The sequence below is a fragment of the Hemibagrus wyckioides genome, linkage group LG23, assembly GCF_019097595.1.
Source record: "Hemibagrus wyckioides isolate EC202008001 linkage group LG23, SWU_Hwy_1.0, whole genome shotgun sequence".
Classification (NCBI taxonomy): domain Eukaryota; kingdom Metazoa; phylum Chordata; class Actinopteri; order Siluriformes; family Bagridae; genus Hemibagrus; species Hemibagrus wyckioides.
In genome coordinates, this window is record NC_080732.1 from 16,655,954 (window position 1) to 16,680,900 (window position 24,947).

General features: G+C 39.7%; 1 protein-coding gene across 3 annotated transcripts in view; it reads left to right on the forward strand.

Moving 5' to 3' along the window:
- Nucleotides 1-24,947, forward strand: part of znf385d (zinc finger protein 385D) — a 69,643-nt gene that overhangs the window by 21,824 nt on the left and 22,872 nt on the right. For 2 of the 3 annotated variants that reach the window (XM_058376179.1, XM_058376181.1), the window contains exons 3-4: nucleotides 14,153-14,260; nucleotides 24,617-24,782. In XM_058376179.1, the coding sequence (XP_058232162.1) occupies nucleotides 14,153-14,260; nucleotides 24,617-24,782 (274 nt within the window). The remainder of the gene's footprint in view (nucleotides 1-14,152; nucleotides 14,261-24,616; nucleotides 24,783-24,947) is intronic. The other variant, XM_058376180.1, reaches the window with a different exon arrangement.

Sequence of the window (24,947 nt, forward strand, 5' to 3'; positions counted from 1 at the left end):
TGAAGGTTCTTCAAGGGAAAAGAAAGGACTGAAAGGTTCTTCAGGAAAAAATAGAGGTCCGCAGGTTTCTTCAGGGAAAATAGAGGACTGAAAGGTTCTTCAGGGAAAAATAGAAGACTAGAAGGTTCTTTAGGGAAAATAGAGGACTGGAATTTTCTTCAGGGAAAAATATAAGACTGGAAGGTTCTTCATGGAAAAATAGAGGACTGAAGGGTTCTTCAGGGAAATGGATCTTTAGATAATGGATAATGATGGAATGAAAGATTTTTCATGGAAAAATAAAACTGAGATGTTCTTCAGGGAAAAATAGAGGACTGGAAGATTCTTTAAAGACAAGTACGAGAATCAAAGATTCTTTAGGGAAAAATAGAGGACTGAAAGATTCTTCAAGGGAAGGTTCTTTAGAGATGAATCATTGACTGAAATGTTCTTCAGGGTAAAAAAAAAAAAAAAAAGGACTGAAAGATTCTTCCGGGGGAAAAAGGACCAAAAGGTTCTTTAGTGATGAATCATGGACTGAAAGGTTCTTTAGTGAAAAATGAAGAAGTGTAACAGTCTTCAGGGAAGACTAATGAACTAATGAACATCTTATTACTATTAAACTTATTATACATATATTTTGAAGAATATGTTGCAACATATTGCTGTAAAATGATAACAGATAAACTTCTTATTAAAATGCTCAATATTCTAAATAAATTCTGCAAAATAGAATTCAGTGCTGATGTGTCATATGCTGGTGATTATACGGATCATTACAAGCAGCAGTTTTAATGTTTCACACACAGTATCGTGAGTCTGTAAAGAGATGGAGAACAATGTTCCTAATGACTCCCAGCTTGTTAGGTGTCTCATGCATGTTATGTAATCAATACAAATAAAATCAGATCAGTGTTTCGTTAACTGTTAGCGGTGCTAGCATTATTAGCTGTTCTCCGTAGCTCCAGTGCGGCTCTCTTTTGCGCGTGTGTGTGGGAGGCTGCGGTGTGATTAGTATGATTATGATTATACGTGGAAATTCTCACACTGAGCCGAGAAGTGGTGAGGGAATTTGTGCAGCACGGCTGGATAATCACGAAGAGGTCGGGAAATGGATACAGGCGTTCATATGCATGAGAAGTGAAAGACATCTCATTACAAAATACTGGCATTTCTGCGCTAACACAATTATAAATTTATTGTCGTGAAATGACGCCGCATTATTCAGGGTCAAATTTGTGAGGTCATGTAGTGTGTTTAATCAGGTTGCATACAGAGTCTGGGAGGCTTGTTGATTAGCTGCCTTGTGTGTAGGTGATGTGTTTGGGGCTTAAATGACTTCTTTGAAGGTCAGAAAACAAATCAAATTTGATTGCTCCGCATTTCAAGAGCAGGTTTTGATTCCCAGGCTATAGCTGATATGATGTGGTGCTCAGTAGGAACACAGCTTAAAGGAATAAAGCTTGTTATCTACTGTATCTCTAGCGTGTGTGAAGGAGATCGTGGACTTTAGAGAAGAATCATGGACCAAACAGTTCTTTAGAGGAAGATCTGATGTATTGGGCTGAAATATTCTTTAGACTCTTAAAAATAAAGCTGCCAGGAAGAACCTGAAAGGCGTTTTCACACTGATGACGCAGAAGAACCATTTTTTTCCTCAAAGAACCAGTTTCCTCAAAGAACATTTCAGGAATAGGTTCTTAAAAGAAATGCAATAAAAGACTAAAGATCCTTTACCACTGCAAAGTACCTTTTGTGTGATGGAAATGTTCCATGGATGCTTCAAAGGTTCTTTATAGAACCATACACCCTGGCAAAGAACCATTTAAGGTTAAGAACCTTTATTTTTGAGAGTGGAGTGTAGAATCCTGGACCAAATGATTCGTAAGAATCAATTCAAGGCATTCTTTAGAAAAGAATCATCACATTTAAGGTTCTTCAAAAAAGCATCAGAGACTTATAGGTTCTTTAGAAAAGAAATACTGGTCTTATAGGTTCATGTAGACAAGATCTGAAGACTCAAATGTTCTTTAGGAAAAAATCATAGACATAAAGTCTCCTTAGAAAAGAATCGTAGCCTTAAAGGTTCCTGTATACAAGAACCCAAGACTTAAAGGATATTTAGACAAGACCCCAATACTAAAATATTTTTAGCAAAGAGTCATAGACTTCAGGGGTTCTTTAGAACCAAATTATAGTCTTAAAGGTTCTGTAGAAAATAACCCAAGACTTGAAGGTTCTTTAGAAAGGAATTATAGTCTTAAAGGTACTTAAGAAAATAATCCTAGCCCTAAAGGTTCTTTAGAAAAGAATTATAGACTTAAAGGTTCTTTAGGAAAGAACCCAAGACTTAAAGAGGTTCTTTAGACAAAAACCCACGTTTTTAAAGGTTCTTTTGAAAAGAACCCAAGACTTAAAGGATCCTTAGAAAAGAATTATAGACTTAAAGGTTCTTTAGGAAAGATCCCAAGACTTAAAGAGGTTCTTTAGACAAAAACCCAAGACCTAAAGGTTCTTTAGAAAAGAAACCAAGACATAAAGGATCTTTAGAAAAGAATTATAGCCTTAAGCATTATTTAGGATATAATCCTAGCCTTATATCCTAGTTTTGTTCTTTAGACAAAAACGCAAGATTTAAAGGTTCTTTCGAAAAGAATTACAACGTTAAGGACTCTTTAGACAAAAGCCCAAGACTTAAAGGTTCTTTAGAAAAGAATTATAGACTCAAAGGTTCTTTAGAAAAGAATCCAAGATTTAAAGGTTCTTTAGAAAAGAATCCAAGATTTAGAGGTTCTTTAGAAAAGAATCCAAGATTTAAAGGTTCTTTAGAAAAGAATCCAAGATTTAGAGGTTCTTTAGAAAAGAATTATAGACTCAAAGGTTCTTTAGGAAAGAACCCAAGACTTAAAGGATCTTTAGACAAGAATCATAGCCTTAAGGGTTCTTTAGACAAGAACCTTAAAGTCGTAAAGCGTGTTTATTGACTGAAAGTGTTCTTTAGTGTAGAAACCTGGACTGACAGGTTTGTTAATGAAGAATTGTTGACTGAAAGATTCTTAGCAGTGAATCATGGACTCAGAGGTTCTTCAGATAAGAATAATTGACTGAAGTCTCTCTAAAATAGGTGACAATGTCTACTCCCCAGTATTATTTCTTGTTACTGGGTGCGTCTCATAACTGCATGACACTTTTCTCATGTAAGATCCATGCCAAGAACCGTGCAGTGATCCCACTCCTGTGCTGTACTTGTGGTTTATAGCATTAGGCTCGTAGTAATAGAACAAGACCCAGAATATTATTTTCAGTTGGAACAGAGATCGGTTCTCAGGATCCTTCCCTCACACACAGGCTTTTTTTTAACAGAACGACTCTTAGAAGTAGCAGAACACACGGCGTCCTGTGTTACAGAGGAAAGGGAAAGAGGCTGGTGGTGTATCCTATCGCAATCGTGCAGAGACACGGAGAGAAAGAGAACCGAAAAAAAAAGAGACGAAGACGGAGGGAGTGCTGAGAGAAATGTCTTTTCTTTCTGTCATAAGAGAGGCTGTTGGGTCAGTGGCCCAGCGTGTGGTATCTGGGTCTTTCAGACGTGCCTTTTCTCTCTCTCTCTCTGTGTGTGTGTGTGTGTGTCCGGAAAGCGACATGGCAAGCCTGAGTATCTGAATAGAACCACTGGTGAGATGCCCATTTACCCATCAGCCCTGAGATTCTGCGCTCCCTCACTGTGGGAGTCCAGAGAGGAAGTTTCACACACACACACACACACACACCGTGTATTGCTAATGACTGCAACAACAATATTTAAATCTTTTAACCTTAACCTTAGTAACAAAAACTAAAAACATATTATTACTATTATTTTTTAAAATATATTATTTTTATTAAAATCTCTAAAATAAGAGAGAGAGAGACGTTTTTCTTGCCTTGACCAGACGATTGGCCCCCACATAGTCTCAAATCTGTTCAATATTCCTGTCATAGTTTAACCAAGATATAACCTCCCCCCCCACACACACACACACACCAGAGAGCTTCCTTTATCAAAAAGCCTGACGCTCATTATTCAGGAATGCAATATTTCAACCAGATACTATTTTCATCTCATCCTCTAACACCTGATACGGACTCCGCTCATCCACTCCTCTTCGGTGTCATCATCCTTTGGAGTCGAAGCCAAAACAAACACACGCTGTTTTGACTGAAAAATGATGGCGTCTGCTGTGTGAAATGTGATCTGAGGGGAAATGAAGTAAAAAAATCAGCTGAAAGTCTGAAATAGTTTTACTGCATAAGTGCTGGAATTATGGAATGAATCATATGTATAAAACATCTAATTATAGAAGAGATTTTCAAAACAGATAACGGAGATGAGACGCAGCTTCTATCCAGGTGTGTGTATGAAGCAGCATGCTGAACTAGAACATTTATTTTATTTTTTTTTTTAACTCTATTCTGTCTATGATACTTTACTCTGTTGAATTCTCCACTCTGATTGGTCAGAAGTTGTTGATGGACTTTCTAACAGCAGCGATAGCCATTCTTTTCTTTATTTCTGAAAGGTCATTATCAGTGAAAAATATATAAACGGCGCTCTGGTGAGGTTTAACGTTGAGCACTGATGGAAGGAGTTTCCAGTGTCAGAGCTCTGGAAGGGTCGTAAACAATTTTTTAACTTTTCCAGTTGGGGAAAGTTTTCAAGTGTGAGGCAGGTATGAATACAGGTTTATTTAAGAGGTAGCAAATAGTCCAAATCATGAGGAACTGATGATGTCACACAAGGTCAGGTAAGAAAAAGGAAAAAACAGGAAGAAATATCAGTAAACAGCAGGACATGTAAACCAAAGGCTTGGAATCGTTCGAACACCAAGGCTTGGGATCATTTGATTATGATTACGGATCCATATTAATAAAATATGTAGACTTCTGGTGGCCCAGTGACAGGATCCTGTGCTCTCATTGCCGTGGCGCGGGTTTGATTCCCAGGCAGGGAGCTAACCCAGCCACTGAAGAGTTAACTCTCTGTGCCGGTCTCAAGCACGGATTAAATGGGAGGGTTTGCGTCAGGAACAGCATTCGGCGTAAATCCTGTGCCACATCAAAACATGCGGACCAAATGATCCTCTGTAGTGACTCCAAACAGGGAGCAGCTGAAAGAGCAACAAATAATAAAATATGCTATTAAAGAAAAAAAATGAATTAAAGAATATTTATATAATATAATGCATAATATAAAGATTTTTATTCCTCGTGCTCTACATCCATTTACCAACAATTTGATATTTTTTATCCATTTATAGTTATGCTGAATGTTGTGGAACATCTAGGAAACAAGTTATTTATATTACAGAAGCTATAAACATAGCCATCTGCTTTTTTTTTGTCTTTTTCGGAGTTAATAAGATGGAAAGAAACTCAGCTTGTCGCAAAGCACATGGTTTCTCCTGCACTAGACACTTTCTTGTTTCTCTCGAGGTTAATCGATAGATAGATAGATAGATAGATAGAGAGATAGATAGATAGATAGATAGATAGATAGATAGATAGATAGATAGATAGATCAGGTTGTAAATTGCACACTGTATATTTTACAAATAGTCAGAATACACAGGGTAATGTGATAACTGATGATGTGTAATAATTTAAGGGAAAAAATTCACATTAATTCTTGACTTCTGTTCTGATGAACCGGTGAACGAGGGAGTGAGTGTGCATTGTGGGAAGTGGAGTCCGGTGTTTGAAGGCTGCGGTACGTGTTAGGAATCAGAGACCAAAGTTTTACTAGACCTGACATCTGGACAGATGTGCGTTCAGGTTGCTCAGTAACCAGTTCCCTGACAAGCTGAATTTCTTTCATCTTATTAATTCAAGAGAGACACAAAAAAAAGAGGTTGGTAAAGGAACGACTGTCTATAGATGCTGTGATGTAAATAACTTGTTTTCTAGACGCTCTGAAACATTAATCATAACTATAAACGGATAAAAAGTGCAAAGAACATTACATTCTATAACTAATGAATCACTATTAGTTGGTAAATGGCTGAACGAAGAATAAAACTCTTTAAGATGTGCTGTTCGGAGAAAATAAACATGTGGGTGATAAAAGTAACTCTGCTTCACATCAGTGACTTTTTTTTTGCACAGCATGAAGCTGTCATATTTTATTTATATGGATACGTAATCGATAAAAAAAAAACACTGGAGAAAATAGTCAGTGAGAGATTTGAGAGTGGAAGAAACATCCAGTATTTTAGGATCAGGTCATTCCTGTATATTTTCTTTGTTTTCTTTGTATTTTTCGAATATATTAGATAAAATGGATGCTTTCTTTACTTATCAGCCACAATGTGACAGACTTTCTTAAAACCCGGCCTTTAATCATGGCCCTCATGGACACACACTCCCATCAACCACCTGCACTCACACTCCCAGTCACCATCATTCGAATTTTGTTCACGTGTTTAATTATATTTGCTTTAGCACTGTTTATAATCACCTTATAATTATACGCTCAGTCCTTTCACGTTAACAACGTTTACCAAGCCTGTCTTTATCCCCGGGTTCTAGACTAAGTATGTCCTTTGTTCTTTACTAACTTGTTCGAAACCTGATTATATCCTCATTGACCTGTGCCTGCTTTTAGTGTGTATTGGATTGTTCGCTAGGGCTGTATTGATCCTTGTATCCCGCCTCAAATAGTTTGTGTTCATGACATAAAAAGCAAACCCCAAAGCAAACACCAAACATGTCTTTATGTGATGTAATACAGTGGAACCTCAGCATGCGAATACCCTCCTTTATGCATTTTAGCCTTAAGAATTGAAATTTTGCAAGAAATTTGCGTCGGCACGAGAAGCATTTTCGGCATACAAATGAACCGAACCGAAGTTGTGCTTCATCCAGGAGCCGTTCAAAGCCAACTGAAGCGAGTTTACGGATTTTATGAAATTTTGTCAGTGAAAGCTGTTTCGAAAGAGTCAATCCACGATACGAACGTTGCCTTTGGCATGTGTTCAAAAGCTAGGTGATTTTTCGGGCGTTTTTTTTGTTGACAGATTGGTGGCGTGGGTGGTCTGTTCTATTTTTAGCCCAAGCTTGGTGGCACGACTTCCTGTGAGGAGCCTTAACATGGAATGCTTGGGTCAGTTCTTTGTAAGCAGCCATACAGTTTACATACACTTCGTATTGGGAATATTGGTCATATTTATGGGTGGCTGGAACGGATTATCTGCATTTACATTATTTCTTATGGGAAAATTCGTTTTGCAATACAGATTTTCAGCTTAAGAACTCGCCCCCAGAATTAATTAAATTATCAAGGTACTGTATAAGCAGAGAAATGGCATTTTTGGGATTTTTATTTCCCACAACTATAGCGATATTTCCTGAGTCAGTCCTCGATGCCCCACAGATGGCCAACATTTTACCCTTTCGCCGAATTCCCACTGGGTTAAAATATAGCTCCTGCGTAAACGAAATGTTAAATGTTCATCAGTCTCTTGCTGGAGGGAAGTGTTGTAAAGAGGTAGTCTGCAGGGTGAGCGGTGTGGGTTTGAAGTTTATGATCCTTTCTTACAGAAGTACTTTAATGTACAGAGGCACCTGAGGGAAAATTGAGGCCTCTCATACGCTTTTGTGTGGAGATGGAAGGAAATCAGCACACTTCAAACAACCGGCGAAGAGAGCATCATCACATCACAGGAAATAGACACGGCACAGCGGCTTGGGTTTACATGCATTTGTGTTGTTGTTCTGTCAACGAAATGGTGTGTTGCTCATGATCAATAAAAACGAATGTCACGTTTTTTAGGGTGAAGATCAATGCGTCCAGTTCACAGGCTTTTGTTTATTACGCCACACGTCTCTCTTTCATTCTAAGTCTTGGCCCCGCCCTGTCCTGTCATTGGTCTGTTAATAATTGTCATTAATTCACCTTTGCACAGTCTCATACCTGTACAAATTTGTCTCTGATATGGGTTTTATAAACTATTCAACTAATAAATATCTAATAAGCCTTTGCTGTGGTGATCTAATAACTAATTAGTTAGTTAGTAGCTGACTAAAAATAGTCAGGAAATATATTTCATAATAATACATGAAGCCTGATCGACAGCCAACTTCTCGTTACGCTGATCAATGCTGAGCATTTCTATTTATTACCATCGATGTATAAAAATAAATTAGATTTTTAAACATACTACTCCTGACCCGAATAAAGCTGTTATTAAAAATCAAATGACGTCTAGACGATTGAGTAAATCCCAATCTACCCCAGTGATCTGGTCAGTAAAGCGTCCCACGCTGTGAATGCTTTTTTATTTATTTTTTCTCGCTCCTCAAAGGACTGATCCATCACCTCAGGTTAAATGTTCTTGTTTAAGTGTCTGATGGTTTTAAAATAATGTAATATGACATTAATATTCTGCCCATTTATTACACGGATTTATCTTTGTTGTTAATAGTCTCGCAAGAAGAAGCACCGAAGCTGGAAATGCAATTTGTATCCTGTCTGTTGTTGTTAACTCAAGTGTGGTTTGATTTGGACAACAATTTGCTGTTGTTAATGTAACTTTAGCATTTAAGAACAGGAATAAAATAGCCGCAAATGAGCTCATTTGTTTGTAAAGATTTTTAACGACTCTTCGAATATTAATATTCGGTCAGCCCTGGATGGTACGAAGCTGCGAGAAATGACGCTCTTCGTCCCTCTGGCTTTGCAGATTCTTCCTCGCGGATCTGAAAATGCAAATTTCTGTTGTTGAAAATCAATAGGTGCGCTCATTTCATCCCATTCGTGCGAGCTACGTAATTGGACAAAACATAGGGGCACGGATTACATGTGACAGGTCGTTTATCCCACTTTTGGTCAGCAATAAGTGCGCATGGTGTTGAACACTGCTGTTTATCAGGTGACCTATTTCTCATGTAAATGTTACATTTGAGACAAGCGGTTCATCCAAGATCTAGAAATGTAAAAAAGCTTTTTCTAAAGGTGTACGACTGAGAGAAATCTCCATTTTAGGGTTGATCTGGGACATCGTCTAAGAGGACGTGTCACTCTGAATGTCAGCATCACAGGTTTTGTCATTTATTTATTACGCCCCCTGTCCTTGCTGTCATCCCCTTCATTCCTGTCCACTTCCTGCCTGATTTCTGTCCAGCTCCTGTCCTCCCTTCTCGTCAGCGCGGAGGACGGGACGAGTGATGAACTCTCCTGTCATTTCTGATGCACTCTGTCGCGCAGCAGCGTCTCTCTGACAGGATAAAGAACGGCTGCGTTACTCCAGATGAGATGAGACAAGACTCCTCAGCCTTTCTAAAGAGTCGAGGAAAGTTCATATTGGTGAAGATAGACACGTTTACTTTTGGATAAAGAAACAGTGTGTCAAGTTGCTCTCCGGTTCTGATGACTGGTAGCAGCAGGGAGGCTGATTATTTTTCATCGGCAGTCTGACAGAGGGGAACGGGGCTTCAGTCGGGAACCAAATCGCCGACGTTTTCCGCGGTGGTCCTGCTGAGATGCGTCAGTGCTGTAAAGCTTCGGCATTACGGAGCCTCAGTAGGGGAGATGTGTAAAACATGCTACTGATTTACTTCAGCTTTGAAGTAGCGATGAAGTTGGTTCAAGAATTTGGAAGAGAAATTTTCTCCATGTTGTTTTGTTCGGTTCTAAGTGAGCGACGACAAAAACAGACCAGAAATTCCAGCCCTAAGGCTTTCGTGCCATTTTTATCCACTGCTAATGGATCACATCTATAGTTCTATACAAGACAATAATACTATAATAAATTTATTGCTCCATTTGTTGTTTAGTACGCTGCCTTTTCTGAGCTCCAAAATAAAAAAAAAAAACGCTTTTATTTATAGCCCTGCTGCTCGTTCAGTACACGTGTTTTTCGGCTTTTTTTTCTCGTTCTTTCTAAAGAACGTTCTCTATCGTTATCGAAAGAAAATCTTCGTGGAAAATCCTACAGGAATTATAATGAAGTGCAGATTAAAAAGACTCCATTTTGACTCACAGCTGCACTTTGTCTTGTTTTTTCGCAATACGACCTGATATCACATCCAACAAACATTTCTTTTATTTTGCTGGATTTAAGAAAAAAAACAAAAGAAATGGGATGAAATATTATCAGCTGGCTGTAAACAGTTTCCTGCTGACGAATAGCGATTCTTTTGTTTTGGAAAGTCGTATTCGGTCACGACGGATAGAAAGCTTTTTGGAAATTTCTTTTGCTTGAGAAAAAGTATGAACCCAAGTGATGGAAGATGATGATGATATTTCAATGAAAAATAACCTATTTTTAGTGTTTATTAGTGTTGGACAGTGGTAGTGTAATGATAAGAATAATCGTGATCGTAATCATTTATTTCTCAGATACAACCTTCTGGAATTTTCTACGATGCCATCAACGTTTTGCTTTATTCCTCATACAAGCAATAAATACTTGTCATTGTATTTTCGATAAAAAAGTTCTCTCTTTTCTATAAATCAGTTCTCTCGGTGAAAAATCATCACCTTCATCCGTCCATTTATCACGCCACATTTAGCTAAACAACCTCCGTATTTCATTAGAAGGTTAACGCTGATTAATGCCGTCCCTCCTGCTTGGGCTCAGGTTCATTCCCACCTGGAAAGACAACCTTCAGCTTCAGAGAATGGAATAAAACCTCCGAGTTGCCTTAGGCATGGTTCTTTTATTACTCAGATCTATTAAAAATACTAGTTTGGTAGTAGACAGACAGACAGACAGACAGGCAGACAGACAGACAGACAGACAGACAGACAGACAGATAGATAGATAGATAGATAGATAGATAGATAGATAGATAGATAGATAGATAGATAGATAGATAGAAAAACATTTATTTCATAAATATTTTGAGCTTTTCAAATATGAGCCCTCTTACTGAAATAGTAAAATAATATATTTTTTATATTTTTATGGATGTTCTCCCCATGCCTGTGTGGGTTTACTCCAGGTACTCCGGTTTCCTCCCACAGTCCAAAAACGTACATTAGGTTGATTGGTAATTCTAAGTTGTCCATAGGAGTGAGTGAGAGTGTGTGTGGTTGTCTGTCTATATATGTGGCCCTGTGATGGACTGGTGACCTGTGACAGCAGACCCCCGTGACCCTAATTAGGAATAAAGCGGGGTATAGATAATGGATAATGGATATTTTTATGGTTTTATTTCTGATCTGTTTACCCATAGAAGACATTTTTTGAGTGTTTACAGGCATTTAATTTAACACTGTAGGTTTCTATTTTCACCATCATGTGAGGTTTATGATTTATTTTCCAAATGGGTAAACAGTTCAGAAATAAAGCCATAATGTTAGCATGAAATGAAATGCTAACGTTTACTGAAATCACTCTCATATCAATTTGCTAGCTTGCTAACACTTAGCTAGCTAGCTGGCTTGCTATTTAAGATGATTGGATATGTAATGAGATGAATGTTGAACAGATGTTCCTGAGCTGTTTAAAAGTTTAGAAGAAAGTCTTTTTTTTTTTTTTTTTTTGGCAAAAGCAAAAAGCAGAAATACGACGTGTTTGGGGTTAACCTCGGGATACGTAGACGTTCTCACGCTCCCGCTTCTTACAGATGTTCCTTTTCTGTCTCACTGTCTCTCCTCCTTTCTTTTTCTCTCTTTCTTTTTTTCTCTCTTAGTCACTCCATCCATATTAATCTCTCCTTCTTGAGATAATTCCTGTTTCTCAGAATCTGTCTGGCTCATGCTGCTTCCTCATTCTCCACCGATTTAACATTCTCTCTCTCTCTCTCTCTCTCTCTCTCTCTCTCTCCCCCCCCCTCTCTGAACCGTTTGAAGCCATACTGGGGATTTATGTGGCTCTTATATCATGTAACCCCCTTTTTCACAGAAATCCATATGGTTCCAATATGAGCTGCTTTTAGCGGCGTATTAATGCTGTTCCCCAACTGAAATGGATTCATCAATTCGATAGTGATCCACACGACTTCCACAGCTGGCTCGCTCTCCTGAAAGATCTCTCTCTCTCCCTTTGTATCTTTCTCTCTATGTCTGTCTGTCTGTCTGTCTGTCTGCTTCTCCCTGTCTCTCTCTATCTTTATTTACCTCTGTCTGCCCCTCTCTCTCTCTCTCTCTCTCTCTCTCTCTCTCTCTCTCTCTGTCTTTCCCTTTATTTATCTCTGCTTGTCTCTCTTTATTTATCTCTGTCTGTCTCTCTCTTTGTTTGTCTGTTTCTCTCTCTCTCTCTCTCTCTCTCTCTCTCTACTTGTCTCTCTTTATTTATCTGTCTGTCTGTCTGTCTCTCTCTTTCTGTTTGTCTGTTTCTCTCTGTTTCTCTCTCTCCCTCAGTCTGTCTGTCTCTCTCTCTCTCTTTTTATTTATCTCTGTTTGTTTCCGTCTCTCTATCTATCTCTCTCTTTCACTGTCTCTCTCTCTCTCTCTCTCTGTCAGTCTGTCTGTCTGTCTCTCTCTCTCTGTCTGTCTCTCTCTCTCTCTCTCTCTCTCAGTCTCTAAGCGCACCTCAGTGAAGAGACAATTAATTATGTTTTAAATATGTTGAAATTTCCTCCTGTTTTGTTGTGTCCATGTTGATCATTGAGTGTCTTTGTCATGTTCCACTCCACAGTGGAGGTTGATATGAAGCTCATATGAAAGTCTAACCCTGGACTTTAAGAATTTGTAGTGTTTCATAAGTATTTATGTTTTTACTCAACAATATATTCATAGCAAGTTCCAGAAAAAAACCCAAATGGTTATTTTTACCCACACAAATGTTTCAAGGTAAATGTTGATATTGTTGCCCATTTCTGCTCTCTGAGATGCTCCAAATGTTTGTTCATCTAAAAAACAGCTGAAATTTGATCTTCACCCAGTAAAAGTCTGTGTAAGGTTATCCAACAGAGGGAAAAAAACACACATCTAAAACACACTGAAATCCTACAGACTCATTTGCGGCGATCAGATCATTCATCTGTTCATACCGATCGAAAACTTCCGAACGAGGAGCTCGTTTATGAACGAGAAATATCAGCATGCGATTTGTTCAGGAAGCAGATTTTTTCCCCTTGCTGTTAAACGATCCATCCTCTCATCCACTGCGTTCACATTAGTACAGAACGAGCTCGACCTCCTGCTTCCCTGATCACGTCGGACAAGATTAAAGAAGGAAGCCCGAACGCCGTTAAAGGCCAAAATTACAAGCAGGACAATTGCAGTTTGCAGCGATGGGAGCAGCGAGCGAGAACATCGGCGTCATTTCGTCTCGCTCGGCGGAATCTTATCACTGCAAACAGGCACCTGCGGAGTGTTTCGCTTTCCCATTAAAAACCCGAACGGCTCTCGCTGAGTGGCCAGGTGCACTTTCATTCAGGATGAGAATGTGATATGAAACGAATAAATGATTCTGTATTACTTATGAAATGGAATATGCTCGCAGTACATGATGATGTTTCACATTTATTCATTCGGCAGACACTTTTACCTTAAAGCGGAATTGAATCCGATAACAAGCCGAGGGACGTGCGGAAAAGAAAATGGTGGAGCGACAAATCAAATTCATATCGCTTTCTCTTTAAACCACTGGATCAGCCAAGGCACGTTCGGTGTTTTCTTTAGTTTTGCACTGAAGAGGAGGCTAATGATGCTCTGAAAGTCTGGCCCAAAATCCAAGAATCCTCTTTGTAAATAACTGTTCCTGGATGGAGTTTACTGCCTCGATGACGTGCTTTAGGACACAGTATGCAGGGAAATTTACTTTATAATACTCTATTTAAGTATTATTTTTGTTTTAGACTCATGACAAACAGCAGAAAGCAGCTTGATGGTGGCATCAGGACACATAATGTTCTCCAGACGAATATACTTCACATTCCACACAGCTGTTTTTCTGTCAAGAAGCCCCCAAGCTCATTTTTATCTCTCTGCTGGATGAGTATCTGATGCTGTGATGTTAATTAGACACTTCTCTCTCTCCTTTTCTCTCTCTGTCTCTCTCTCTCGTGCTTTCTTTTCCTTTCTCTCTCTCTCTGTCTCTCTCTTTCTTGCTCTCTCTTGCTCTCTCTCTCTCTCTCTCTCTCTTTCTTGCTCTCTCTCTCTTGCTCTGTCTCTCTCACTGTCTCTCTCTCTTTCTTGCTGTCTCTTGCTCTGTCTCTCTCTCTTGCTCTCTCTCTCCTCCTACAGATGGACCCAGTTCAGAAAGCAGTCCTACATCACACATTTGGCATCTCTCCTTCGTCTAAAAGGAAGCACGTCTCCTGTAACGTGTGCCAACTGCGATTTAACTCACAGGTAAGGAAGACAGAGGAAGAGACGATCCCCCAGACTCTTATTCAACACCGGCCAAAATGTCTGAGTCCTCTGGGAAGATGTTTTTTTTTTTTGGTTGTTTGTTTAACTAACATCTAACACGGTATTTATGATTTATGTTCATCAAAGATGATTCTGTGGTATTCGATTCAAGAAAGTGAGTCCGAATGAACCGGTAGAGATTTTCGTCTGATATAAAATGACTAATTTTCAATCGGTATAAACAGATGAATAACATAAACGGTGCAAATCTGATATAAAAAGAGTCTGTTGGATTTCAGTGTGTTTTAGACGTGTGTTTTTTCCCTCTGTTGGAGAACCTGACACGGAATTTTAACTGGTTGGAGATCAAATTTGAGCTGCTTTTTAGATGAACAAGCACTTGGGGCATCTCAGAGAGCAGAAATGTGTTTGATATCAACATTTACTTAGAAGATCTGTGTGGAAAAAACCAAAGGTTTTTGTTTTTTTCTGATCTTTTCAATGAATGTATTGCGCCCAGTAGGCTAGGGAAAAACAGAAATACTTATAAAACCCTACAAATTCTTAAAGTCCTGAGTATCAACTTTCATATAAGCTTCATATTAACCACCACTGTGGAGCGTGACATGACAAAGACATTCAATCATCAACATGGACACAACAAATACAGGAGCAAATTCCATTTTTTGACCCCAAGGAATGGCTGATGCTGACCCAACATCACTGATTGGGGCAGTGGTGGCTCAAGTGGTTAAGGCTCTGGGTTGTTTTTGACCTCAAGGAATGGCTGATGCTGACCCAACATCATTGATTGGGGCAGTGGTGGCTCAAGTGGTTAAGGCTCTGGGTTTTTTTTGACCTCAAGGAATGGCTGACGTTGACCCAGCATCACTGATTGGGGCAGTGGTGGCTCAAGTGGTTAAGGCTCTGGGTTGTTGGTTGGAGCACCAACAGGCTGGGTGTTGGGCAATTGAGCAATTGACCTTAACCCTCTCTGCTCCAGGGGTGCTGTATCATAGCTGCCCCTGCGCTCTGATGCCAACTTCCTCAGCTGGAATATGCAAAGAAAAGAATTTCACTGTGCTGTAATGTATGTGTGGCGATAATAAAGGCTTCATGTCCTCAGTTCTGTAAGTAAAACCCACTGCTTACTCGAGGGAACGAAATGTACAGCATCGAAACAGTTTTGCGAAATTCTATTCCTTCACCTGTTTAAAGTGGGTCTGATTTTTTATTCCAAAATGAAATGTGCCTCCGCTGAGCGCTTTAGTTCAACGACATGACAGACGTGTGTAGAGCCGAATTTGGAAATGAAGTCCGGCTGTCGTGACCATTTTGGATTTCCCTGACCTGAGACGCAGATAGATTTTGTAATGTGGGGGAAATTATTCAGCAGGTGTGCATTTGGAGTAATTCAGAGGAGTGTACAGCATCGTGTTTAATGGTTCTTCATCCGTTTTTCAAGCAGCGTCGCTCTGATTTTATAGATCGGCTTGAAATGTCTTAAAGCCTCACCTGTTTGGAACAGATACAGTGTAAACAAAATATTTAGACATTTTTTTATTTCACAGCAGACTTCATGATTATGATCAGCTGAGTAGAATCTTCTATTTCGGTCATGAACTCGGACTTCCTGTTTCCCTGGTTGATCTGTTTTTCCGTGCACATGCCAGAAAATGGAACACTCAAAAGAGTACATTTTGCTGAAATATAATCAGCAAGCACATTTGTCTGTTTTATGTGATTAATATAAAATACTTTTCTTAAAAAGACTTATCTAAGAAATTCAGGGCACTGGTGGCTCAGTGGTAGGTTTCTTGCCTACCATGTGGAAGGCCAGGGTTTGATTCCTAGCTAGTGCCCAAACCCCAGCCAATGGATGTCCAGATAAAAATGGGAGGGTTATGTCAGGAAGGGCATTTGGTGTAAAACCAGTGCCAAGCTGGACCAGTTGGTCTGCTGTGACAACCCCTCACACACATAGGGAACTTTTCTAAGAAGTTACAAAAAGCAATTTAATACTTTTACCTGTGAAACCTTTTAATCTTCAAGCTATGACCATGGCTAATGGCTAGTTAGCAAGGTCAAATTTTTTACTAGCAATCAAACCGCTGTTCAAATCATTGTCGGAGTTTTATAAAATTATTTTTTTGTTCAATTTTTTATTTGGTTGAGTTTATTTTCTCTCTTAAGTCTTTTGCTACCAGAGTTACAAGGCTAACGACTTGCTAAAGCTGGATCAGCTGAATCAGATCACACTCAACCTGTTAGCTGCTTCAGATAAAAGCACCTGCCAAGTGAATAAATGCACAAACGGCTGGTAGGCTTGGCATGTAAAAAAAACTCAGGAGTGTGTGCTGCTACACACAAACACACACACACACACACACACACACATTGCAGCTAATTCCACCTTTTTCCCCTCCGGGCTTCAACATCATACATCATGTTATTATTAGAGGCGCTGTAAAACTAACCGATGTTTGTGCGCCCTTTCAGAGAAAGCATTACCATAAAAGGTAACATCTGCTTGTGCCGTGGCAAAAACTCAAACTTCCCAAATGCCATATGTACGCTTTTTTTTTTTTTTTTACTTCGGTGTTGTTTTTAATTCATTCACAAGCGTTTTGTTCTGCACGATATCGTTTCACCTGAGGTCTTTAATCCTGAAGAACTTTCCATTTTTCCATTTCCACCATTTCCCTCTATTAAGACGGCTATCTATTGTGACTCGCTGACTTATTATGTTTGAGTTCTTATAATCTAGCAGAAGGTGATCAAGTCATTTCTGTTTTTTCATCATTCATGACACTGCAGCTCGGCGTGAAAAGCCTGGAGGAGATTTTGCATTTGAATCACAGCATCACCTCGAGGAAGCCTGTCCTCATCAAAACCACCTCCATCCTTTTTACCTGATTCCTCCCATTTTTCAAGAATTAAATAGGTCTCTGAGCGCTTTAGCTCGGGAATAGACGTTTCAGCGCTGGCTCATTTTCAATTCGTTTGGAAATGATATCTGACTTTCATGACATTTCAGGATTCAGAAAGTTCCAGGTAGTAGAGCTAAGATGTAGGTGAGGTTTCAGAACTTTCCGGAACTGCATGAAATGATGCAGGATTTAAGCAAGTGTTGTGAAGAAATGAGTTAATCAACACCTTCTGCCCAATCAGATTCGAGAACCGCTCTGAGGAATAATTAGGAATTAAAACACTTACAGTTCTAGAAATATACACTGAAAAATGGTATATGTATCCACTAAAAATTTAAGAAAAATATTATTTAGAGTTAAAATAAAAATATTTGATTTTGGCATTTATGATAAAGTGATATAATTAGCGCTGTATATTATAATATTTTTTAAAAATGTTACTGAATATGTGTTCAGTAAGATTTAAGAAAAATTATTCTGTAGAGTTAAAATAAAAAATATTTGATTTCGGCATTTTCTGGTTCATTTTCAATTCGTTTGGAAATGATATCTGACTTTTATGACATTTCAGGATTCAGAAAGTTCCAGGTAGAAGAGCTAAGATGTAGGTGAGATTGCGGAACTTTCTGGAACAGCATGAAACGAGGCGGGATTTCATGAAACCTCTGACCAATCAGATTTGAGAACTGCTCCGAGGTATAACTGAGGATTAAAACACTTACTGTTCTAGAAAAATGCACTGATAAAAAGAATAGGTTTTCTGCACTTATTGTAAAATTAATTGATTGAATAATGAATGAGAGTGATCAATTCACGTAGTATTAATGTGTGAATTCTCAGAAGAAAGTTGGCTTGGATTAGAAAACGAAATTTAGTCAATTAACCCTCCTATTGTCCTTGGGGTCACATTTCCCCCGTTTTCAAATGTTTTTATTTCAGAAATACGGTTTTATTTTACGTAAATGACAAAAGAAATTGGCTGTTTTAATGTCTGGTAATAGGTGTACTTGAAAAGGGTAACACAAAAACAGATCCACTAGTACAGGTCAGTATTGACCCGGGAGCACAAAAGTTGAATGGTCATCAGGAAGACAACATAATGACTTTGCATTTTATCTAACAATATCTAGCCTCTAGCATCCTGGGTTTCACTCGGTTCAGTCACATTGAACATTTTTTTGAATTCTTCAATTCTTTTTTTGAAAGAATTCAATATCAAAATGAACGAATGAGTAACATTTTACGTTTCTAGTTATATTTCATCCTGTGGAACCATCATTAGACAAATTACTTCCTGTTATCACTCAGCTGTAGAGAGTCAATCCTTCACCAGCCTCTCTTTTATCTGTCTTGGTGTAAAATAAAGCACTGTAAGAAACCTGAAAAGCCCCAAATCCTCCGTCCCGAAGTCCTAAAGATGTTGCTGAGACTGGAGACATCTCCCATAACCGTAAAAAAAACAGTGTCTTAGAGAAGACGTCACCACGTCAACGGTTAAGTGTTTTTCTTTGAATGGGAAGTTACTATAGAAAAGCTGACGTAGAAATAAACGCATTAAAATCAACCTGTTGTTTCAGTTATACACAGCTGGCACAAGTGGCTGAGCTGTGCTGTGATAGAAAATCAATCAACACCTCCTGGCCAATCAGATTAGAGAATTCAACTGAAATGAAATCAGATTAGAGAATTGAAACGTGCCGCCTCTCAGCTGCTGAACGCAAACCCTGCGGGAGTGAGGCTCTTGTTTGATTGATTGATGACATTATTTAACTTAGTAACGACTTGCTGAAGAAGAATCTTTTCTTCTAGCAAGGCCAATTCTTCCATATGGGTCTCTTAATGAAAGATTGATGGCGGTTGAAATTACACCAAACTCCCGTTCGCGTCCTGCCGCTCAGCGTCTCTGCAGTTGGATGGATGGAGGCGTATGACACCACATTTGTCTCAGCGTTATCAGCGTTCTCATAACAATATGCAACTAAGAAGACGCACTTGCAAATCCAAAAGGCATAAATCTGTAAGGTCCATCACTTCCATCTCCATTTCAGAGCGGTCTCCATTTTTCATCTGAGCTTATTGTGTTCACTGAGACGTTCATTTCACATTTCAAAGGCATTTATTTCTTTCTCTGGACGTCTGCACTGGAATGAAATTAAAGGTGTGGCGTGTGGTTTTACTGCAGCCGTGGACTTTTACTCGGTTCGAGATCTACAGCAGCTTGCGAGACTTTAGTTTACGACAAAAGACAGTTCGAATCATGACACAAATCGGCTATTTTGTAGCTGTCGCTTACAGTGTAGGTGTATGGACCATGTAAAGTGTTAATGACAAAAAATACTCAACAGTTTTGGAAATTTTTCTAGTGTTATTAGCAAAAAAGTATGGCTCTGTATGGCTAAAATGCCACTGTTACTAATACTGTTATTGAATTTTTATAGAATTGTTCTCATGGGTCACAGCTCATGAATACAAAGAGGTAAATACTAGAAGCGCTGACTGAACAAATGGATTAAAAAAAACACACACACAAAAACACCACACTCCATAGCCTTGAACATGAGTCTGTATAGTGAAGAAATACAAAATCAAATATTATGTCATATACACAGTCATATATGGTCCAGCATGCAGTGAAATGCTTTGATCGCCTTAAGAATTGAAATTTTGCAAGAAATTTGCATCAGCATACGAAGTATTTTCGGCATACGAACCGAACAGAATGCTAGCTAAGTTGTGCATATGTCTGTGAGCCGTTCAGAACTTGTTTTGCGTCAGTGGAAAGCCGAGCGAAGCAAGTTTACGAATTAAACACATTTTTTTTCAGTCAGCGAAAGCTGTATAGATAGAGTCAACCCAAGATACCAACGTTACCTTCAGCATGCATTCAAAAGCTAGGCGATTTTTCGGCGTGTGTTTTGTTGACAGATTGGTGGTGTGGGTGGACTGTTCTATTTTTAGCCCAAGCTTGGTGGCACGACTTCCTGTGAGGACCCTGGACATGGAATGCTTGGCTTGGGTCAGTTCTTTGAAAGCAGCCGTACAAGTTTACATACGCTTCATATTGGGAATATTGGTCATTATTTTGGGCGGCTGGAACGGATTATCTGCCTTTACATTATTTCTTAGGGGGAAAATTCATTTCGCAATACATATTTTCACCTCCCAAACGAATTAAATACACTATATTGCCAAAAGTATTCGCTCACCTGCCTTGACTCGCATATGAACTTAAGTGACATCCCATTCCTAATCCATAGGGTTCAATATGACGTCGGTCCACCCTTTCCACCTATAACAGCTTCAACTCTTCTGGGAAGGCTGTCCACAAGGTTTAGGAGTGTGTTTATGGGAATTTTTGACCATTCTTCCAGAAGCGCATTTGTGAGGTCACACACTGATGTTGGACGAGAAGGCCTGGCTCTCAGTCTCCGCTCTAATTCATCCCAAAGGTGTTCTATCGGGTTGAGGTCAGGACTCTGTGCAGGCCAGTCAAGTTCCTCCACACCAGACTCTGTCATCCATATCTTTATGGACCTTGCTTTGTGCACTGGTGCACAGTCATGTTGGAAGAGGAAGGGGCCAGCTCCAAACTGTTCCCACAAAGTTGGGAGCATGGAATTGTCCAAAATGTCTTGGTATGCTGAAGCATTCAGAGTTCCTTTCACTGGAACTAAGGGGCCAAGCCCAGCTCCTGAAAAACAACCCCACACCATAATCCCCCCTCCACCAAACTTTACACTTGGCACAATGCAGTCAGACAAGTACCGTTCTCCTGGCAACCGCCAAACCCAGACTCATCCATCAGATTGCCAGATGGAGAAGCGCGATTCGTCACTCCAGAGAACGCGTCTCTACTGCTCTAGAGTCCAGTGGCGGCGTGCTTTACACCACTGCATCCGACGCTTTGCATTGCACTTGGTGATGTATGGCTTGGATGCAGCTGCTCGGCCATGGAAACCCATTCCATGAAGCTCTCTGCGCACTGTTCTTGAGCTAATCTGAAGGCCACATGAAGTTTGGAGGTCTGTAGCGATTGACTCTGCAGAAAGTTGGTGACCTATTCGCACTATGCGCCTCAGCATCCCCTGACCCCGCTCCGTCAGTTTACGTGGCCTACCACTTCGTGGCTGAGTTGCTGTCGTTCCCAAACACTTCCACGTTCTTATAATACAGCTGACAGTTGACTGTGGAATATTTAGGAGCGAGGAAATTTCACGACTGGATTTGTTGCACAGGTGGCATCCTATCACAGTTCCACACTGGAATTCACTGAGCTCCTGAGAGCGACCCATTCTTTCACAAATGTTTGTAAAAATAGTCTGCATGCCTAGGTGCTTGATTTTATACACCTGTGGCCATGGAAGTGATTGGAACACCTGATTCTGATTATTTGGATGGGTGAGCGAATACTTTTGGCAATATAGTGTATGTATGCCGAGGTTCCACTGTATATATAAATGAAAATGTTCAGACACCAGTATTGTGTTTTTAGTGTGTCTGCTTCATGGGGATGATTTAGCTAGCTATTACAAGCTGTTATATGACAGAATATGCCAAAACAAGCTGTTATGTGACAGAATAATAACAGAAAACTACAGCGTGATTTTCCTCTGAAATGTTGGTAAATTACCAGAAAAAGATTGATCATGACTAAAATTACGATGTTTTTTTGGAAATGTCAACATTGCGTCACAGCTCATAATTCTCAACTTCTTTTTTGTACAAAGATGGTAATACGGTAAGAACACATCTCACACACTTGAACAACACACTAATAAATAATAAATAAGTTCCAGCTTTGCCGTTCCAACTCCTTCCATTTGTCCAGTCAGCAGATGTATCAGAGTAAAGATCAAGAACTTTGGACTTCACTGCTACTGTGTGGTTGGAAATCCTTCCTTGTGTTCACAAGCGCCTCTGAAACCAAACGTGAAACATGACACGTGACTAAAATGTAGTCTGAAGCCATGTGTAGCTGGTTGTCAGGAGAAGACAGAATGAGTAAGTGAAATATTTATGTGTGTGCGTGTTTAGACATCCGCATGCCAGTCATGAAGGGGGAGTGCTCTTCACACTCCTGTCTCGGCTTGTCGGAGAACTGACAGAGGTCTTATTTATCCTTCCTTTTCCGCCGCAGGCAATAACAGACAGAGGGAGAGGGGAACACATTCAGGTAAACAAGGGTAGAGGAGGCTTTGCGTATAAGACCCTCTTCAAGAAAATCATAATAATCCTGACTCTGAAGATGAATTCGGATGTCACTCGTTGTTAGGAGGCTGTGACACTGCCAATGCTAGTGTATTAATAATAATCCTGGTACCTTGCTATATCAACAAAGAGCAAACTGATGTATTTATCTGAAGTTTTGCGCAATAAATGCAGGAAAAATTTGAAAACTGTATAAATTTAAACTATTACACAAATGAGACATTTGTTCATTTCCTACCCCAGACGTCTACGGTGGAATGAAATTAAAGGTGTCGTGTATGGTTTGAGTGGTTGTATAATAAATCACTACCAAAGCGATCAGGTATAACATTATGACCACCAACAGGTGAAGTGAATAAGACTGATGATCTCCTCATCATGGCACCTGTTAGTGGGTGGGATTTATTAGGCAGCAGGTGAACATTTTGTCCTCAAAGTTGATGTGATAGAAGCAGGAAAAATGGACAAGTGTAAGGATTTGAGCGAGTTTGATGAAGGGCCAAATGTGATGGCTACATGACTGGATCAGAGCATCTCCAAAACTTCAGCTCTTGTGGGGTGTTCCCGGTCTGCAGTGGTCAGCATCTATCAAAAGTGGTCCAAGGAAGGAACAGTGGTGAACCGGCGACAGGGTCATGGGCGGTCAAGGCTCATTGATGCACGTGAGTAGCGAAGGCTGGCCCGTGTGATCCGATCCAACAGACAAGCTACTGTTGCTCAAATTGCTGAAGAAGTTAATGTTGGTTCTGATAGAAAGGGGTCAGAATACACAGTGCAGGATGGGTCAGGGCAGCGAAAGGGGGACCAACACAATATTAGGCAGGTGGTCATAATGTAAAGCCACAGTGACCTTTACACAAAATTACACAGTATCTATTGGAAATGCCACAATGTTCCTCAGATGTGCTGGTAAACTAATAATAAATTACTCTATGTGACTAAAATTCCACTGTTAGTACGGTTGGGTTGAAAACTATAAGAAGCTTCTGGAAACAACTTTTTGTCAAAAAATTGTAAAGACAACATTTATCATATATTGGGAGGAATGTGTTTGGGAGTATTGATTTTATACAACTACTACGACTTATAATAATAATAATAATAATAATAATAATAATAATAATAATAATAGGATAAGATTTGCAGGTGTACATTTAGTGTGCTCTAAAAGAAAGTTTTTTTTCCTGTGAGAAACCCTTGTATAGAAATATTTCTATATGAATGTACAGTCAACCAATCAGTTTGCAGCTTAAAAGTCATTCCTTCCTTCCTCCCTCCCTCACCCTGACTCCTACTCAGCCTCCCTCCCTCCCTCCCTCCCTTCCTTCTTTCCTTCCTTCCTTCTTTTCTCCCCTCACCCTGACTCCTACTCAGCTTCCTTCCTTCCTTCCTTCCTTCCTTCCTTCCTTCCTTCCTTTCTCCCTCCCTCACCCTGACTCCTACTCAGCCTCCCTCCCTCCCTCCCTTCCTTCCTTCCTTCCTTCCTTCCTTCCTTCCTTCCTTCCTTCCTTCCTTCCTTCCTTTAAGATTAATATTAGATGTATATTTAAATTTATTTGTATTAATCCCTAATGAGCAAGCCTGAGGCAACTATGGCAAGGAAAAACTCCCTTAGATGATAAGAGGAAGAAACCTTGAGAGGAACCAGACTCAAAAGGGAACCTCATCCTCATTTGGGAATTTACATGACCTGTACTACTAGTTAACGTATCTATTAAAACCAACCTCCACCTACTCTGAGACGGTAACCACACCCACTGTGGAGATATACAGAATGCCTGTCACTGACGTGTTATATTGCACTCTTTGAAAGTAAAAAGTTATAAACACTTTCCCCCACAATTTTCTCTCTTTGCCACATACTCTTTTCTGACATTCGCTCAAAAACATGACCCATCCGTTCACCTTAAAATCACCGAGACAATTCAGAGAGAGATTTACAAGTTGGAGAAAGCCTGTTGAAACCTTTGAAGACAGATTTGGCCTGGCTTAAAATGACATCCAGGCTCTGAAAGGGCTTGCTGTCATCCTCGGTCCCTCTGTTCCCCCAGGCAGATGGATTTTGTTTGCTTCCTTTGATCGGGATGTGACCGAGTCCACATTTCCGGCCATGACTCTTACATTGCTTTGTGGTTTGCAGTGTCTTTGCCATCGAGTCATCCTGCTAACTCTTTTTCTCTCCATTTCTCTCTGCATCTTGGTGCTGTTTCTTTCTCAGAGCCAAGCGCTGTCCCACTACAAAGGCACCAAGCACGCCAAGAAGCTTAAATCTCTGGAAGTGCCCAAGTGCAAGCAGAAAAGCTCTGCGGTAATGAGGGAAAACAGGAAGGAGCCTGAGAAGAACCTCTCGCTGCCTGCTCCACCAAGCAACACCGAGAGGAAAGGTACTGTCAGAGTTTTGGATGTTTGCATTCATTGTTGTATTACTTCTTGTACACATGAGCCTTAAGAACTTCCTTAAACTTTCGGTTCTGTTTGGATCAGAGCTGGAAATATAACATAAGATTTTGCAAATCATTCCAAAATTCCCTATTACACATTCTAATCAC